Source organism: Panthera pardus, unplaced genomic scaffold, assembly GCF_024362965.1.
Source record: "Panthera pardus isolate Hobbes unplaced genomic scaffold, ASM2436296v1 HiC_scaffold_27, whole genome shotgun sequence".
NCBI classification, from domain to species: Eukaryota; Metazoa; Chordata; class Mammalia; order Carnivora; family Felidae; genus Panthera; species Panthera pardus.
The window spans coordinates 37,025,375-37,044,781 of NW_026526843.1; the positions used below are offsets into that span (position 1 = coordinate 37,025,375).

Here is a 19,407-nt window from a genome sequence, read left to right on the forward strand (position 1 = left end):
AGCTCCTAGGTGCATTCCAGTGCACAGGGGGAGGAGGGGCAGGAGGAGAGGTGCGGTCCCTTTAAGACCCCAACGCTCGCTTAGCCAGAGGAGGGGGGTGCAGTGGGGGCGCTGCGTGATGGGAAAGTCGCCGGCAGAGCCTCACACTTTCTCCCGATTTCTTAACTTTCGGGCCCCGGGAGCAGAAGTAGAGCCGCCGGGCCGGGGCGGAGACGGGGTGCGGGCTTGCAGCCGCTGCGTGCCCGCGGACTTCTCGCCTGCGTCGGGCGCCCGGCCTCTCCGGCCAAGTGGGGAGCGGGCGGCGGGCGGGCAGGTGGCCCCGGGCCGCCGCGCCCGCGCCTTGGCTCTGCCCCCGGGAGCCGAGCGAGCCGCTGCTCCCTCGTGGTGTGAGGGCGGTGATGTTTTTCCTCCCACCCACTTTTGAGTCCCCCCTCCCCCCTCGCGCGCACTCTAGCTCTCGCCACAACCTGCGAGCCCCAGACCTCGGAGGAGCGCCCCGGGGAGCTCGGAGCGCGTGCACGCGTGGAAGACGGAGCAGGCCAGTGGCCAGGTCAGTGAGCAGTGCCCGATGCCCGCTTCCTCTACCTTCCTTTCCAGCCTTTGCACAGGTGGGGCGTCTCCTGTTGGCCAGAACCGCCCCCGGACGTTCCCCCCCCCCCCCAGCTCCCCCCCCCCCGCCCCCCCGCCTGACCTGCCACCCCAACTGGGCTCTCGGGTCCAGCTGCTAGTGGCCATGGCCCGGCTGGAGGTGGGCTCCAAGGCGCCCGGGGCAGGTTAGGGACTCCGGATTCGAACTCACCACTTGCCGCTCCCCGCGGGGCCTGCATATCTCCATGGTCTGGCGCTTCAGGGGAGGCCACTTGGGTAGCCACCTAAAGGGTTTTGCAGTCCCCTTAGTTATCTATCCCCTGAGTCCCGACCCTTCTTTCTCGCTTGCTGAAGTGCCCTGGACCAGAGGGTGATTAATACATGCTAAAGTTAATGAAACAGGGTGGACAGGCGAGAGGCTCCTCTGTCCTCTGGACATCTGTCTCATTTTCCGCCCAGACCACTGGGGTCAGAGCTTGAGACGCTAGGCTCAGGAAGCAACGCAGCCCTGCCAGAGAGCTTAGGGCCTGGAAAGCCTGCCTTCCAGACCCTCTCGGCCCTGCCACTAACTGTGGGAATGGGCAGTTGAGTTCTCTCGGCTCCAGGGTGCCCATTTTGGAGGTGGAGTTGTTGTAGGGAATGAAATGAAATGATGGATAGCAAGGTGTTTTGCAAGCCAAACGCAAGGCATTGTTTGTCAGTCATAAGCAGCAGTGAAGGCAAGGACTCTGGCGGAGAGAGACACCCTGGGTTAGAAGTGCCGTTTTTCTGTGGCAACCCACCAGCAGCGAACTGAGTTTTTTCTTGTTGGGTGGTAGAGTGGGGAGAGGATTTCAGCTGATGGACGTGGGCCCTGAGACCCCAGTGTCTTCTTGTTGTTTGTCAGAAAGAGAATTGCTACCCTGGGGACTGTCCCAGGAAGACAGTGAATGTGAGATTACAAGGTCAGTCAAGCCTCTCTGGCGGATTAAAGAGACACTGTGGGGCGTGGAGAACTGGCTGATGTGCTCATCCCTTAGCCTTCCTTTGGGAATGTCACTTTGGTTCTCTTCTACCCAGGAGACCTCTTCTGAGAATGTCCAGACTTCTGACACTTGATGGCCCAGATTGCCTTGCAGTTTCAGCTGGGCAAGGAGCCTCTGGTCCCTTTGCTTGATGCAAATGAACTGTGTGAATGCTTGTTTCATGGAGGCACCTTCATGGATACACTTCTTTAGACACTGACAAGTTTCTCGATCTCTTGTAAAGCCTCCTCCGCCCGCCCCCTCCCCAGTGTTAGTGGTGGGATCTTGTTTTCTTATTGGCTTTCTTGACCGGGGCCTGGATCCCCCAAAACGCGTGTCTGTGGCCACATTTTGAAGGAACCTGGAAAAGAGTCCGTGCAAGTTCAATGGCACAACAGCCTGTGTGAAGCAGAGAGTTAATGCAGAAATAACTCCAGTTAACTGGGTCAAAGTATAATTTGAAAAATTAAGGACAGTTTGGCTCTTTGCAAGTATAAGAGTCGGCATGTTTGCTGAGCAATGCTTGCTTAGGTTTATTGCTGCAGTCCCCCCAAAAATGTCTTGAACCACATCTCTCCCCCCGCCGAAAAGAAAAAGTTAAAGGGATAAAGAGAAATTGAACGGGGAGGAGTCCTGGGGAAGGAATTCTTCTCAGTTTATATTTCTGCACAGAATACAAAGACAGGGCTTCAGATCTTGTAAATCAAAAGTGAATATTTATAAAGCGATTCATTTTCTGATGTTCTCCATCACAGCCTGGGAGGCCACACAGATGACAGGAACGCCAAAAGAGATTAATTGCTCTCTCGTCACCAACTTTTCTATTTGCTCATAACATTAGTCGGGACCCAAGAAAAGCAAAAAAAATTCTGAGAGCCGTTTTCTTGCCAGCTTGAGTTATGAAGCAATGCTACTGTTCACTGAACCGCCCCCCCCCATCATACAAGAAAAATAACCCTGTTGGTTCTTGCATGGGGCGACCTGAAAACTGTGGTTTCAAAACTACCCCCTGAGATCCATATGTGATTGTGATAAATTGGATTTCAGCGGTTAGAAAATCTTTCTCATTTGAAGGCTTGGGGGATAAGCTTATTAAAGTAGGCTCAGAAAGAACTTCGCTGGGGTGGGCAGCTGTGTTAAACTGTTCATGGAAATGATTTGCTTCAGAGGGCAGGGACGTTCTGAGTGATTGAAGCTGGGCCACAAGTTCATAGAAGGGACCAAGACATCAGAATCGAGGCCTTTGAGAGGCTAGGAACATGTTCATGATCAGTTCTTCTTTGGTTACGTAGCCGTAATTTCAAGCAATGGCTTTTAAATTACCCAGACAAGTTCATAGCATTTGAAGTATCTGCATCATGGCCCAAAAAACCATTCGGTTCTCCAGAATGGTTATGTTGTATTCCTGCCAACTCTTTATACTCAATATTTAGGTTGGCCCCTCAGAAAAGATCAATGCACTCAGTTCCCATCCGGGGTTAACCCCGGATTGAAATGTGGTGTTTTTTGAACATTTAAATATGTTCAGATCATCCACTGGAACGTTTTTGCAAACTCTAGTGTCTATGGAAATGACCTGTGACTGGATCTGAGCTCTAGCAAATGTTCTGTGTTCTAAGGCTCGAAGGTTTAAGAATTTCCACCCCTTAGACTAGAAATGCAAGTCTCCTACTTTTCAGAATTATAGTTGCTCTGATGGCCTTTGGCACAGCGGTATAAGGCAAACACGTTACCTATTTAAATTGGCCTAATTTCCTTTGAGGATGGCCCGTTATAAAGTTCCGTTTCACAGTGGACTTCATGTGAGAGCAATATGTCTGAACGGTAAAGGTATTTAACTGCATCCATTTGCTAATTACATCTGTCTTTTCCAACATAAGTAGCCAAACTGAAGATCTTTATAGATCTTGTGGAGGACACAGGAGAAGTATTATTAACCAATTTGTGCCTCATCGCTGAAGCTAACATGAGTGAACTTTCATTTCAGAAATTGTTTGGGTCCCGTGCCTACTATTTTTATCTTGGTTGCCAAAGTAGCCGTTTTGCAAATCCATTTCCCTTTTCTCCCAAAGAAAAGCTCCTGAGAAATCAACTCTAATTCTGTTAAAAGGAAGATTTCAAAATTTATTTTTATTTTTCTATGACTTGCCTGTAAGGATTTTTAGCCTTAGCATTGGATAGGAACGCCTGTTCATCTGCTTGAATTTCCCCCCATGATCTTTGCAAGACCGAAGAGGCAAGTTCTCTTTCTGACACGGGAAAACAACGCTTACGCTTACATAAGTTCTCCAGCATTCCCACCCCCCCCCCCCCGCCCGCGCCAACACGTTAAAAGCTTAAGCATCAGTGATCTCCACCAGTTTCAGAGGATCTAAGTCTTTTTTTCTGCTTTCTCCCCAGGAGCTTGAATATACTGGGCCCTGACAGTTTTGAGTGGCCTCTTGCAGTGACCAAAATGAGAAAAAAGTGGAAAGTGGGGGGCACAAAGTGCATCTTTTCCTTGTTGCTGTTCTTTCTTTTCCTAGAAGGAAGCAAAACAGAGCAAGTAAAACGTAAGTGTCTCCCGTTTAAGAAACAAGATGCTTTCTTGTAATCTCTTTGAAAATGTGGTTATAATCTGTAGGGATTGAGATTTTGCCCTAATGTGGCCATATACCATTATTCTATTATTGGTTTATGCGTGAGTTGATACAACAACGAGAGCTTTGAATCGGGTCGACTCAATTTGGGGCTGTTTTTCTGATTATCATATAGTTTTCATCTCATAGAACACATGACATATTAGCCTGTTTTCCTTTTCCTGTTCTAAACTGTACAAATCTCATTCCATTTTACGTAACTCTAGAAATATCTGACAGATGAGCTGGATTTTTTCCCAAATTTCAGACTCTTCAGCAAAGGTTTTCAGTTTATGAAAAAAAAATAACACAGAAAAGAAAAAAAAAAGAAAAAGAAAAAGTAAAGCAGGCCCTGCCTATTCCCTTATGCTGAAAAATGAAGAAGGAAAAAACCCTTCACATGAACTGGATTCAGATGAAAAATCCTTTGAGGAAATTGAGATTCCAGGGACCGTGAGCAAATTGGATGCCGTTTATTGAAAGAACGTCCCCGCAAAGCCAGGGAATATTTCTAGAAAGTCAGCGATCCGTGTGATGGGCTAACACATTGGAGAAAGCGGAGTGGCAGGAAGGGGGGATAATTAACCCTCCTTGCCTCCACGTTCAGGAGATTTATGCGTAACTGTTGGCATCCCTGCTCTTGTTACGAGCTTTCTGCTGAAAGTAGGAGCCTCACCTTCTTTGGGCCACTTGCAGCCCTCTCTGAGGTGGACCCTTGCTCTAAATTTGAAGGAAAAGCCCTAGCTCTAGTTCCCCTTTTTGGCTGCATCAACAGAAGCACAAAATGGAGTTGGTCCAAGAGGGGCATTCTCTGCTCCACTGAACTTATTCATGAGAAGGAACCGTGAAAATCTTCTTGGTAGGAGCTGAAGCAGCATCTGAAGCCCATCGCTTAAACATTTATCTCCTTTATCAGCACAAGTTTCATAGATCAGGCATGAAGCTTGCTGACAGGGAGGACGGTGTGTTTCTGCCTCACTGTGATTTTCATAGTAATCTCAGTCTTCTTCCCGAGACAAGCGGTGCTTTTGATTAGGCTTCTGAGCAGGAGTGGCCCGTGGTGATGACCTAGCATGATGGGGACACAGGAGGAAGTTTAGCAGGGCACAGTACCAGCAAGGAAACTTGGATTGGCCTCTCTCCTGTTTTCCTCCAATGACCTCCCTCTCCCTCCAGAAAGCCCTCCTTTAAGTGGACGTGATAGAAAAGTTGTCCATCCATTCTCAGCTCCACTTACAACCCAACTGGGCCTAAAATCCTTGCTCTCTTAGGAAGAAACTTCCCTTATGACCTGTTAGCGATGGCGTCATAGGGGAAGCTTGCAATTCTTAGAAGACCGTCTCTTCTGGGAGGTCTTCCATAGATATAAAGAATTGAGGAGTACTGTCCATGCAACTTGGAGCTTAATGAACCAACCAAGGAAAAATAGGACTTACAAAATATTTACAGACCCCAAACTATCACTTTATAACATTTCCTGCTGCCTATGAATTTGTCCCAAGCCCATTGGATATTCAATTGGTGTCAAAAGGATTATATAGTAGATGGTCTAGGGCATCAGTTCTGTTCTAGTGTTTCAGGCTTTCGGTCAGATGATGAGGCTCATTCCCTGAATGAGCTGCTCAGCATCATTCTGTGTGGCCACACCCACTGTCTCGAGGACATGTACACAGTTATCTCCACTAAAGGAAATCTTAAAGCATATGCCCTCTGTATGTTGCCTCGATACACGCAGATGCACACACACACACACACACACACACACACACGAGGCATGCGCAGAGATTTATATGGAAGCTCCAACAATGAGAAGGCAGAAGCAGTGGAAATGTCGGTCCATTGGGGAATGGTCATATAAACCATCTGTGTAATGTGTTGTCGTGCTACCATTGAAAACGTTGCTTATTACAAATTTGATGACCCTACGCAGTGCTTAATTAATTTGTTCTGAAATTTCCTAAGTATCCCCAAACTAATAATACTCCTAGTACAAAACAATCTGAAAGCACCTGAGCTTTACAAAAAAACGCGTGTCCCTCAGCTACCAACCAGAGGCAGCCATGACTCATAGTTTACTATGTGTTCTTCCAAACTCTTTTTCTCTGTATCGTAAAAACCTACGTAAGTACAGGTTTTGTTTTTGTTTTTTTTTTTCTTGGCGATTGTACGTATTTTTCTGTAACCTTTCTTCAGAAGTGGGTCTAGGACATCCTTCCATGTCAGCACGTTGCAATACAACAGTACCGTATTCTTTCTAATGCCTGCATAGTTTCCAGTTGTGTAAGTGTGCCATGGATTACTTACCCATGGTATAGACTATAGCTATAGCTATAGACACTTAGATTGTCTCCAGTTTTTGCTATTACAACTAAGGTGTTAATGAACACCTCCAGGCACGTAGGCAAGTATTTGTGGGGAGTCCTTTGGTCAAAGTGGATGTTCAGTGTTAATCTTGGTAAGCACAGTCACATTGTCCTTTGAAGAAGTTATCAATGTATACTCCCACCATCTGTGTATGAGAGTCCTTTTCGAATTCTTTCCCCACAAGTATAATTACTCTTTGTATCTTGGAGCCAATTTAATAGGAGAAATCATACTTCAGGTTTGCTGCACTATTTTCTTATTCTGGAGTATCTTTGCAATTAGTTTTTAGAATATTTTTAAATGTTTATTTTATCTTTGAGAGTGCATTGCCTATTTTGCAGTTAGGTTGCTTGTCTTCGTGATCCATCAAAGCATACATATTAAGGTTTTGTTATTGCAAATCTTGCTCCTGACCTTTTGTGTTCAAAATATTATTTTCCCCTTTTGCCATTTGCTTTTAACTTTAAGTTGTACCTTCCCATATGGAAGGTTTAAATTTTTGTGTGGTTGGATCTGCTATTTATTTCCTTTACGGCTTCTGAATTTCTTCTTGTTTCTTGGGAGACCCTTACCACTCATTCTATTATATTTTCTTCTACTGCTTGCATAATTTGGGGTTTTACCCGTAGTTCTCTACTTCATCCGAAATTTATAGTCATGTATAGTGGGGAGCTAATTTTTTTTTTTTTTTATCTGTGACTGGTAGGTTCATGACTTACTTTTGCTCATCTTTGTGCTTCTGGAGTTTCCACAATTGGCAAGTATTACTTTAAATTTTTTTTTTTTTTAGTGTTTATTTTTGAGAGAGAGAGAGAGAGCACGAGTAGGGGAGGGGCAGAGAGAGAGGGAGACACAGAATCCGAAGCAGGCTCCAGGCTCTGAGCCGTCAGCACAGACCCCTACTCAGGGCTCGAGCCCACAAAATATGAGATCATGACCTGAGCCAAAGTCGGTCGCTTAACTGACTTAGCCACCCAGGCGCCCCTAATATCACTTTTAAAACAAGGATAAAAATCTGGGGAAACTCCAGGAAATGTGTAAGTGTAAGGGTAATAAATCCTCACGTCTCTTCTTGCTGCCTGATGCCATTTTACACAAGGAAGCCAAGGTTTTTGATCCTTTGTGGGTTGATTTCAGTGTAAGCTTCTAGGTCAATGCAGATGCTGTGTAGCCTGTTTCCCTCCTATCCTGGGCATCAGAGTGTTAGGAGGGGGCGTGCTGTTATGGTCAAAGATGCTCACTCGGTGTAGAATCTGAAGAGGTCTGCAAAAAATGCCGCATTTGCAGAAAGCTGTTTTCACAAGGAAAGTTAGGGGTGGTTGCTGCCACTTCCTAATAGCTGATTAGCCGTGGTCATGTTCCTGTCACAGGAGACGAGAAAGGCTCAGGAACCCGGGAAATACTGATGGTGCATTGCAATGGACGAAGGAGCCATTTGTGGCTTCTATAAAAGTTTGTTACTTTCCAGAATCAGCAAGGTTTGAGGTCTTTAGCTGGGGAAGAAAGTCTTTCTGTAACTCCATTATGCTCTGTTGTTAAAGTTGTCGTCAAAGAGGCCCGGAAGCTCTTTTGAAGTTCAAAGGAGCGTGACATTGAGTGCATAATATTCATGCAAATATGGGACAAATGAGCTCAAGAGTTTGCCTCTTCTGGCAGTTCTAACTTAGGTAATGAACTATTGATCAAAGTAGGTGGAAGAATTGAGTGTTAGGAATATTCAATTATGTATTTCAAAAGGGCCTGCCTGTGCCAAGTCTGGCAAAGGTTCTGGGGAGAGAGAGATTGTTCATGTATTTCATGGAGTCCATTCCTGCTTTCTTAGGTGAGTTAGCTGGATCTTCTCACTCGTTATTTCTCTTCAGGAGAAAAGCTTCCCCACATTCATATATTGTAAAGATGGGCCTCCTGTGGCGCCTGCCCGGAGCTTCTCTGTTGTGAAAACCAACCAGAGAGGTTTGCGTTTTCCTCTTCCAGATTCTCTCTTGGACATTTGAGGCGATGATTGGACAACAGAAAGAAGCAAGCCAAAGAGTAGACCCATTCTCATCTTTGAAGCTTTTGTAGTAGAAGTGGACGAAAGAGAGAATACTTTACATTTAGATACCTCGATGCTTTTCACAGTACATTCTTAATTTTTTAATGTTGGGGGTGCCAGTGGGGTTGGGTGTGGAGGCTCTGGTGTTATCCTATTTTTTTTAATTAAAAAAAATTTTTAATGTTTATTTTTTGAGAGGGAGAGAGACACAGAGTGTGAGTGGGGGAGGGGCAGAGAGAGAAGGAGACACAAAATCCGAAGCAGGCTCCAGGCTCCGAGCTGTCAGCCTGGACCCCGACGTGGGGCTCGAATTCATGAACGGCGAGATCATGACCTGAGCTGGAGTCGGACGCTTAACCGACTGAGCCACCCAGGCACCCCTCTGGTGTTTTCTTAGATCCTAACCCCCACGCCGTGACTTGCTTATATACCTTGGGAATGTGACTTAACTTCCCCAGCTGTACTTTCCTTATTACTACAAGTATAGGAAATCCTACCACGATGGCCATCAGCACAGTCACTTGAAAAATAAAGATCATGTACACCGAGGGCCCTGCGACAATCGCTGGCACAGTTAGGCTTGAATGAGAGGTAGGTCTGAGAGTAACTCTCTTGCAATCCACATGATATTATACCTTTAATTTTTCAATGAGAAACTTGAAACCCAGCAAGGTCAAGTCCAAGCCAGGACCAGAACTAAAACCCAGGTCTTCAAATTCCGTGTTCTGCTCCCTACCCCCCAGTTTGCCTCTAGCCGTTCTCTGGGGAAGCCAGTTCATTCTTTTGAAGAGAAGTCCAGTCCTTTGCACATGGCAGCCACTTAACACATAAGAGATGATCCAAAGGAATGAATAAGGAACTTTGTAACCAGAATTCCTAAGAGAGGCAGTTTACTATTTGGGAGTTAAAAGGGACTAGCACTAACATTATTCAGGAACCTAAAATAAGTTAAGCCAAAGGAAATTTGTGAGGAAGGTTAAAAATATGTGCCTTTATGTCCTTGCTTCTGAGATTTCCCTGACTTCTCAGTAGGATTGGAATGTCCTCAGAGTCCAGTGGAAAGAGGACTGTGCTTTAAATCAGGAGACCTGGTTTCTGGTCAGTTCTTTTTGCTTGCTGTGTGGTATTGGTTGAGTCATTCATGGTCTCTGAACTAAAGAGTCTCGACTTGTAAACTGAGGATTCTTGCTTTCTGGACGGCAGAGTAAAGGACACCAGGATAGGCACTGAGGAGGTGGGACAAGGGAGAACAGGGCTCTGGGTTTTTAGGTGCTTGGAACACACCTGGAGTTTTATCATTGTCGCAGAGCCATTGCAAAGAATACTATTTGTTTAAGATTTATAACCTGCCTGCATCTAAAAAGGTTAGATGCAAGTTATGTATGAAAGCATAGTTGCAAAGCTAACATTTTTAAAGATGAAATAAAATAGAGCCCTTTTGAAGAATGTAGGAAGAGTAGATGTTTTTAACACCTGGTTTGGTACATTAGAGTATTCACACTCTAAATTTGGCTTGTGCTTCTGGAAAGATAAAAAGAGGGGTTTGGGGGCTGTTGGCAACAGAAAAATTACAGTTTCATCTACAGTGATTATTCCCACCTCCCACCCACTCAGGCAGTATTGATCATGGGATGTTTGAATAAAGCACATTTGGATAGTACAAGGATTCCGTCTGTAACCTTGGTTTCAGAGAAGAAAGAATGGCCTTTCTTCATTGACTCTCTGTAAAGGAAGAGGGCAACTAGTAAATTATAACTCAGTAAAGGTCTTTCTGTAAGTGCTAAGGCAATGTGGTCCAGACACTTTTAACTTTGGATGATCTGGACGTACGTAGACTAAATTGTCAATTACAAGGCGCCCTAAGCAAGCTTTATATTAACGTGATTTTTTTCTGATTTTATTTTTTTTTATTTTATTTTTTTAAATTTTTTTTTAACGTTTATTTATTTTTGAGACAGAGAGAGACAGAGCATGAACGGGGGAGGGGCAGAGAGAGAGGGAGACACAGAATCGGAAGCAGGCTCCAGGCTCTGAGCCATCAGCCCAGAGCCCGACGCGGGGCTCGAACTCACGGACCGTGAGATCGTGACCTGAGCTGAAGTTGGACGCTTAACCGACTGAGCCACCCAGGCGCCCCACTGATTTTAAAATAGTTGCTCAAAAAAAGCTAAGTCACCTCTGAAAAATAAGAAAATAAAATAGATTCTCATTGTTAACATTCATTAAATTTTTTTATTGTTTATTTTTAAGAGACAGAGTGTGAGCTGGGGAGGGGCAGACAGAGAGGGGGACACAGAACCCGAAGCAGGCTCTGGGCTCTGAGATGTCAGCACAGAGCCTGACGTGGGGCTTGAACCCACGAACCTTGAGATCATGACCAGAGCCAAAGTCGGACACTTAACCGAATCAGCCACCCAGGCTCTCATTGTTCAACATTCAGAAGACACATAAAAATAAAACAAAAGTCACTGGTAGTCTCAGCGTGTAAGGAAATAGCTAATTGGTATATACACTTCTAGTCTTTTTTTTTTTTAGAGCATTTTCCCACAATGCTTTTTTTAAATTTTATTTTTGATAGAGACAGAGCACAAGTGGGGGAGGGGCAGAGAGAGAGAGAATCTGAAGCAGGCTCTAGGCTCTGAGCTGTCAGCACAGACAGAGCCCGATGCGGGGCTCGAACTCACAAACCAAGAGATCATGACCTGAGCCAAAGTCGGACACTTAACCGACTGCACCACCCAGGCACCCCAAGTCTTTTTTTTAATGCTCAGCTATATGTGTGTATTTTCATACATACATGTTATTTTACAAAACGAAGCCCTGCCTTGGAACCAGTTTGGTTCATTATGTCACTTCACATCTGATTCTCTAAAATGCACCTGTAATGGTGATATATCCCATTCGTTTGAAGAAGAAAGCTGGGCGTTTGAGATATCTGTCTGTGGCAGGGCATGCAAAATCGATTCTGTTGTGACGAGTTCAAGAGCACACATCTTGAATTCTTGACCAAATAGAAAGCAAACCTCCTTTAGCAGACACTTGTGCCGCTGAGGTGCTGATAGGAAGAACAAACAAGAGCTTTGATTTTTACCCAAAGTCCTGGGCCAGAGGACATGTAAGAGATGATTTTTGCCGGAAAAATATTCAGGTCAGGTTTTACTGGGCCAAGCAGCTTTTCTGTGTAAAAGGGTCTCCACGTGGCCTTATAGTAGGGACTAATGAGAATACCATCAACTCCCAGTTATCCATGCTAATGGGAGCCTAGAAGAGAAAAAGAAATCGAGATTTCATGGAATATCTCCAGTTCTTATCGTAGCCAATGGTGTGGTCTTACTCACGGTCAAACCTCTTGAAATATAAGCTCTTTTCTTCTCATGAGCTTACTCACCTTCTGGCAGACAATTGAAATGCCCCAAGGCAGATAGTGGGAGGGCCATGATGGGCACAGGCTGCTCGATAGATATGCATTTGAATTAATTTTGGGAAAATGATCTGACAAGTAGGAATAGGGTAATTAACCCCAGATACACAGGAATAAGCTGTATATATAGGATGGAGAATTTGCCTTCTTCCTGGCTTTTCTTTTTCACTGGCCTCCATAACCTGGAAATGAATTCTTAAAACCCTGAGGAAATCTCATAGAGACTTCAATTCCAGAAACCCAATTGCCAGAGAAATAGGAGACTTTTTTATTTCCTGTAGCTACTATATCTTGTCTTGCCCTTCTTGCATTCTGCCTCACGTCTAATAAATGAAAGAAATATTTCTTCCTTTATTTTTTCGGCCTTATTACAGTGTAGAGTAGCCTTTAACAAAATAATTAAAAAGGAATCTGTTTACTTGACTTGTCTGCTCCTATAACAAACAGCAGAGATTCATCTCTCTTTACACTGACTGTATGTGTTATAATAAAATAAATATTATTGGAATACTTGCATGATGATGTGTCTAGAGTAATAGCTCTTATCAAAAACAGTTCTTAAGAATGTTCTCTTGCTTTTAGATTGGTGATGAAGTTATTGCCCTTTTGACCTAGTCCTGGGCGCTAGACAGCAATGATTGGGCAAAACGTCAATGGCATAGTGGCACATCTCTGTTGTCTACTTTTTATCATTGTTTCTGTGAACAGGGGCCCCAAAAGTAGCAGGGATGAGGGCCAGCCAAACCATCTGAAAAATAGCTATGATGCTGCAGGTTGAAGGTCCAACTCAAACGTTAGCTGCAGTTCCTTTGGGACCAAGTTCTCCTCGCAGATACCACTAGTCAGTGGGAAGTCATGTATTGTCCAGCTGGTATCTGTCAGCTACTGGCTAGTGATAAGCTTACTGTACTTGCCTGTATCTTCTAGAAGTTAGTGAGTCATCATCGTTTTAATAAAATCAGCTCACATGTGCGTCTTGTCCAAGATGATCTACTGGGACTTGAGGTGTGTTCAGTTATGCTGCACAACTCGTTGGATTTCCCCCTGGGGAATGCCAAAAACTTTGGAAAAGTTTAGACTTAGGAGCATGCGCTGAAATTGACTTTTATCATCACTTCTTAAGATTGATAACTGTTCGGCATACTCCTTGAGAAATCAACTGTAATGGTGCCAGCCGCTCAATCCTAGACACCCATGGTAAAACAGGTCTTCGAACTTACAGGGTTTACTTTTGTTCTGTGCTTGAAAAAAAAAATCAGTGCTGGTAATTGCAGAAGCTTTGTTTAGTGACTCCAGCGGCATTACTGCTCAACTCCTTGTCTGCCTCCAGTTCCTGAATTTGCTCCTTCCACGTGTTTGTTGGTTTCTATCTGGGGCATAATTGGCCAAATCCTATATTGCTCAGATAATAGGAACAATGACCCTGATGAAACACTATTATGTTTGCAGTTAAGACCAGGTTTCAATCAGAAGTTAGTGTTTGAGAAAGATATTTTCATCAAGAAGCATAGTTTGTAAGACACTGGTACCGTCATATGGAAGAAATGCCATGTGAGTATTATGAGGTTTAAAGAGGATGAAAAAGAACTTTCCCCTGGACTAATCTATCTTCCCAACTAGATTTCAAACCCCTTAGCAGCATGGGTACTATTTTTTTTTTGCCTTGTAAACACATTTTACAAATTATTGAAGTATAATTAGCATACAATGTTATATTTGTTCCTCGTGTACAACATACTGATTCAACAACCACTGTGGAAAACAGTATAGAGATTCCTCAAAAAATTAAAGATAGAATTACCACATGGTCCCGTAATTCCACTACTGGGTGTTTACCCAAAGAAGATGAAAACTCATTCAAAAAAAAAATATGTACTTCTCTGTGTATCACAGCACTATTTACAATAGCCAAGATATGGAAGCAACCCAAGTGTAGATGAATGGATAAAGAAGATGTAGAACACACACACACACACACACACACACACACACACACACCAAGGAATATTACTCAGCCATAAAAAAGAATGAGATCTCGCCATTTGCGACAACACGGATGGGCCTACAGGGTGTTATGCTAAATGAAACAAGGCAGACAGAGAAAGACAAATACCATGTGGATTCACTTACATGTGGGATCTAAAAGACAAAACAAGCATGGGTGCTATTTTATACATCGTGCCTTTAGCACTGCGATAGATACAAAAAATGCATAATAAAGTCGGCCAGCTGTACCAGTTTCTACAGTCTATTTCGTTATGACTTGACTTTACTATGGACAACATCTGATTCTTTCAAAGGTGATCAAAGATGTTTCAAAGGTTTAGTGGAAGGGTAATTTGAGAAAGTGTTAGGCAAGAATGTGTGGAAGCCCTTTATTTTCCAATTTCTAAGAGTGGGTGACCCGTACCTTACAACTATGTTACTGGAAAGGCAGAGTCCTACCGTGGTTACAGTCCTTGGGTCTGAAGCCAGACTAATTAGGTTTGAATCCCAGCTCCATACCCTGACTAATCATGTCAACGTGGGTAAGTTACCATATCTCCCTGTGCCTCAGATTCCTTATCTGTAAAATGGGAGTAATAATGGAAACTACCTCATGGGGTTGTTGTGGGAATTTAGTGAATTCGTATATGTAAAACCTTTAGAACAGAGCTGGGCTTTTATAGGAAAAGTGCTCAACGAATATTAGCTCAACCAATACTGATTTTGTTATTACTGTTATCACCATTTTCATCTGGTTCTGCCACTTAGGACCAGGTTCCCTGGCTGCTTTTTACACTTATCAGCTACCTCTTAGACTGAGCCACATTTAGAGCAGGAAAATTCAGATCATTCAGATTTCACACTTTGTCGAGCAACACTCTTCAGAGACTGAATCTGGGGGGAAATGGAGTCTTGACTGAAACAGGTTATTTTTGGTTGATCTATGGATTTCATGAATATGGTGAGCTCTAATATATTGAAAGGATCCACTTTATAATACTGTCTGTGAAATAATGTACCTTAAAGATATTTCATAAATGAGATGTCAACTTGCTTAATAGTGATATGTAAAGAATACCCTCCTTGTGGGGTAAGTATATACTGTTCCTTTGGAAACAGACTTTCCTACAAATTAAAAAATTTTCATAATTTGGCTGTGAGTTTTAAAAATATGTAAATACACTTGAAACCCACACTTTGATAGCTTGGCTTATTTTAGTGGTTGCTTACTCTTTCAGGGATCTTTATCTTTTATTTGTCCCATTTTTTTCCCCCAACTAGCAGGGAGTCAATCACCCAACCAATTTCATATTGGAAGTAGGTAGGTTTTAATGTCAACCTCTGAGCGATCTAATTCAACTGAGTGAAATAATCCAGAATCAAATGCATCAGACACAAGGTTCCAGCTTACTTTGCAGTGTGGATTTAACTCAACAAAGTAATTTCTAGCTTCCCTCCATTTACATGTTAGTGGCTGCAGACCAATACAAGCAGGACTATTTATGCTAGCCTAATAATGCCCCTTAAATGGCCCCCCTTCACGTATTTGCTGCTTTTTTTCCTTTTTTTAAAAAAAATAAAATTTATTTATTTTTGAGAGAGAGAGAGAGTGAGCACGAGTGGGGGAGGAGCAGAGAGAGGGGGACAGAGAGAATCCCAAGCAGGCTCCACACTGTCAGCACAGAGTCTGATGTGGGGCTCAAACTCATGAACCATGAGATCATGACCTGAGTCGAAACCAAGAGCTGGATGTTTAACCAGCTGAGCCACCCAGGCGCCTCAATGGATTTGTCTCTAAGTGTATACCCAGGATCTTTGTGAAGTGTCTAGATAAGTTGTATATGTGAGATGCAAATCAGGGGTTGGAGAGTGAGACTATAAATTTATTATAGAGAAACAATCACCTCTCACCCACATGTGGAAGGTAGCTAACAGTGCCTCATTTGGATGTTTGTTTTGGGAAATTCATGATCATTTGTTATTGGTTAAAGATGCTGGGATTGTTAAAATATTTAAAGTATTTCCTACTCCATTTTAGAATATTGTAGATCGAGTCATTAATTTGTGTCTATAGCAAGAAAATCGTATTTCCAAGACTTGGCTGAAAAACACCCAAGTTCTGCCTAAAAAGTAATTTTGATTTTCTGGGTTCTTTCAGTTAATAAATGGTTTTGAACACCTACTCTTAGCTGATAAATGTAGATTAATATAACAATGCTAACAATAATAGTAATATCACAAAAGAGAAAATAAAAATACTTATTAAAAGTGAATATATATTCAGCCTTCCTGATAAAGAAAGAAATATTGGTTCTGTTTTTCACTACCAAATTGGCAGTTTTATTTTATTTTTCTAAATTTTTTTAATATTTATTTCTGAGAGAGAGACACAGCATGAGCAGGGGAGGGGCAGAGAGAGAGAGGGAGACACAGAATCTGAAGCAGGCTCCAGGCCCTGAGCTGTCAGCACAGAGCCTGATGTGGGGCTCGAACTCACGAACGGTGAGATCATGACATGTAGGATGCTCAACGCACTGAGCCACCCAGGCGCCCCAGAATTTTTAATTTTAATTCCAGTATAATTAACTTACAGTGTTATATTAGTTTCAGGTGTGCAATATAGTGATTTAGCAATTCTATACATTACTCAGTGCTCATCATAATAAGTGTATTCTTTAATCCTCATCACATATTTCACCCATCCCCCACCCCCCACCCTCTGGTAACCATCAGTTTGTTCTCTATAGTTAAGAGTCTGTTTCTTGGTTTGACTCTCTTTTTTTCCCTTTGCTCATTTGTTTCTTAAATTCCACATGTGAGTGAAATCATGTGGTATTTGTCTTTCTCTGACTGACTTCACTTAGCATTATAATCTCCAGCTCCATCTATGTCATTGCAAATGGCAAAATTTCATTCTTTTTTATGGCTAAGTAACATTCTGATATATAATATATATATATATGTTATATATCAGAATATTATATATATGTATATATATATGTTACAAACTATTGGGACTACATCAAAATAAAAATCTTCTGTACAGTGAAGGAAACAATCAACAAAACTAAAATGCAACCTACTGAATGGGGGAAGATATTTGCAAATGGCATATCTGATAAAGGGTTAGTATCCGAAATATACCCAGAAAACAAATAATCCAATTTAAAAATGGGCAGAAGACACAAGCAGACATTTCTCCAAAGAAGACATCCTTATGACCAACAGACACTCGAAAAGATGCTCAGCATCACTCATCAGCAGATCAACAGGGAAATGCAAACCACAACTCCAATATCACTTCATACCTGTTAGAATGGCTAAAATCAAGAACACCACACACACACACACACACACACACACACACACACACACAGACATACACACAAAAAGATGGGGCACCTGGGTGGCGCAGTTGGTTGGGTATCTGACTCTTGATTCCCACTCAGGTCATAATCTCACAGTCATGAGATTGAGCCCCGTGTTGGACTCCTCACTGAGTGTGGAGCCTGCTTGGGATTCTGTCTCTCTCCCTCTGTCCCCTTCCCCGAGCTCTCTCTCTCTCTCAAAATAAATACATAAACATTCAAAAACAGAATACCAGAAACAACAAGTGTTGGTGAGGATGTGGAGTAAAAGGAACCCTCGTGTGTTATGTGTTGTTGGTGGAAATGCAAACTGGTGCAGCCACTGTGGAAAATAATACAGAGGTTCATCAAAAAGCTAAAAATAGAACTACCCAACAATCCAGTAATCACACTACTGGGTAGTTGCTCCCAAAATACAAAAACAGTAATTCAAAGGGGTACCTGCACCCATATGTTTATTTCAGAATTATTTACAATAGCCAAATTATGGAAGGAGCCCAAGTGTCCAAATTGGCAAAGTTTTAAATAATTAAATGATCCAGTGTTGTGCATTCTCACCTTCTGCTGATGTGAAGGTAAATTAGCATAAGTTTTCTGAATGGCAGTGAAACACTACAGGTCAAGAATTTGAATGCATTCAAAACCTTTGACCCAATAAATCTACTTCTAAAAATTTATATTAAGAAAAATAACCATTGTTGCATACAAAAGGGTTTTTTTTTGTAAATTTTTTTAAATGTTTATTTATTCTTGAGACAGAGACAGAGCGTGAACAGGGGAGGGGCAGAGAGAGAGACACACAGAATCTGAAACAGGCTCCAGGCTCTGAGCTGTCAGCACAGAGCCCGACGCGGGGCTCGAACCCGTCAACTGTGAGATCATGACCTAAGCCGAAGTCGGACGCTCAACCGACTGAACCACCCAAGCACCCCCAAAAGTTTACATACTAAGAATTTGTTTTAATTAAAAAAAAGGAAACAGCCTAATCCCCCCAAATAGGGGATTGGTTGATAAGTTGTAGTTCAGCTGTGTTGGTGTAGAATCCAGTCACCAAGCATGAAGTATAAGGGAAATATTTAGTGGCCCCAAAATATTCATGGTATGTTAATTTTAGAATGTAGTTTACAAAACGTTTGTGCTATTAATTTTGTGATAAAACCTTTATACAAACAATGCATAGAAAAACACTGGAAAGAACTTCTAGTTTCTGGTCTGACATGTAAAGAGCTTAGAAGTTGTCACCCCCATTGTCACAAGAAAAAAGCTGAAGGAATGACTCCTCTTAAATCAGTTAGAAAATTGAGGTCACAGGGCAAACTGCCCTATGCTTTTTACTCTGAAATCTGAAAGCCTGGTGAATGTAATCACCACTGCTGGATCCTGGTAGGAGCAAGAGTAATTGACTAATTGCTGGAGATGGAGTATGTACTAGCTTGAGAGAAAAACTTATTTTTGTGAGTTTCACCCCCAGGAGCCCCATCAGGGTCTCAGGGTGAAGACTGGAGAAAAATTCTTTAGTGCTGCAGGCACAGGAGGGAAAAAGTAACCATTCTGAAATAAGTCCAAAGCTCTTTGTTCTCCTTAATTAAGACTTGCCCTCAAGGGAAATGATTTTACCAGAGCCTAACTGATTTGCATTTTGTCAGAGCCTAACCAGTGGGGAGAAGGAAAATACCCAATCCACTAGCCTTCTTGTCTTATCTACACTGGTGGGGGAGAACAAACCTAACTCGCAATTTTGAAGGTCACAGCTCAGAGACACAGGCTCACTAAAATACTGAGAACTAAGCATATAATTATAGAATGCTTCTCTCTCCAACCCCTGCCACAATTTACCACCATATCAGTTGGGGCCCTTGTATAATAACAGGCGATTACAGCTGAAAGAACTGCACACCTCAAACATTATTTAAGAAAGAGTATCTAGGGAAGCCCAAGACAACAGAAGGGAAATAAACAAGGACATTAGAGCAAATTTTACCTCTGACATCCCAGCTATGACAAAGAATGAACATGACCTAAT

General features: G+C 42.7%; 1 protein-coding gene across 4 annotated transcripts in view; it reads left to right on the top strand.

The window, feature by feature from the left end:
• Nucleotides 1-383: 383 nt before the first annotated feature.
• Nucleotides 384-19,407, top strand: part of CHRDL1 (chordin like 1) — a 117,742-nt gene continuing 98,718 nt past the window's right edge. For all 4 annotated transcript variants that reach the window (XM_019426850.2, XM_053891256.1, XM_019426851.2 and 1 more), the window contains exons 1-2: nt 384-550; nt 3,993-4,144. In XM_019426850.2, the coding sequence (XP_019282395.2) occupies nt 399-550; nt 3,993-4,144 (304 nt within the window). In that variant the 5' untranslated portion in view covers nt 384-398. The remainder of the gene's footprint in view (nt 551-3,992; nt 4,145-19,407) is intronic.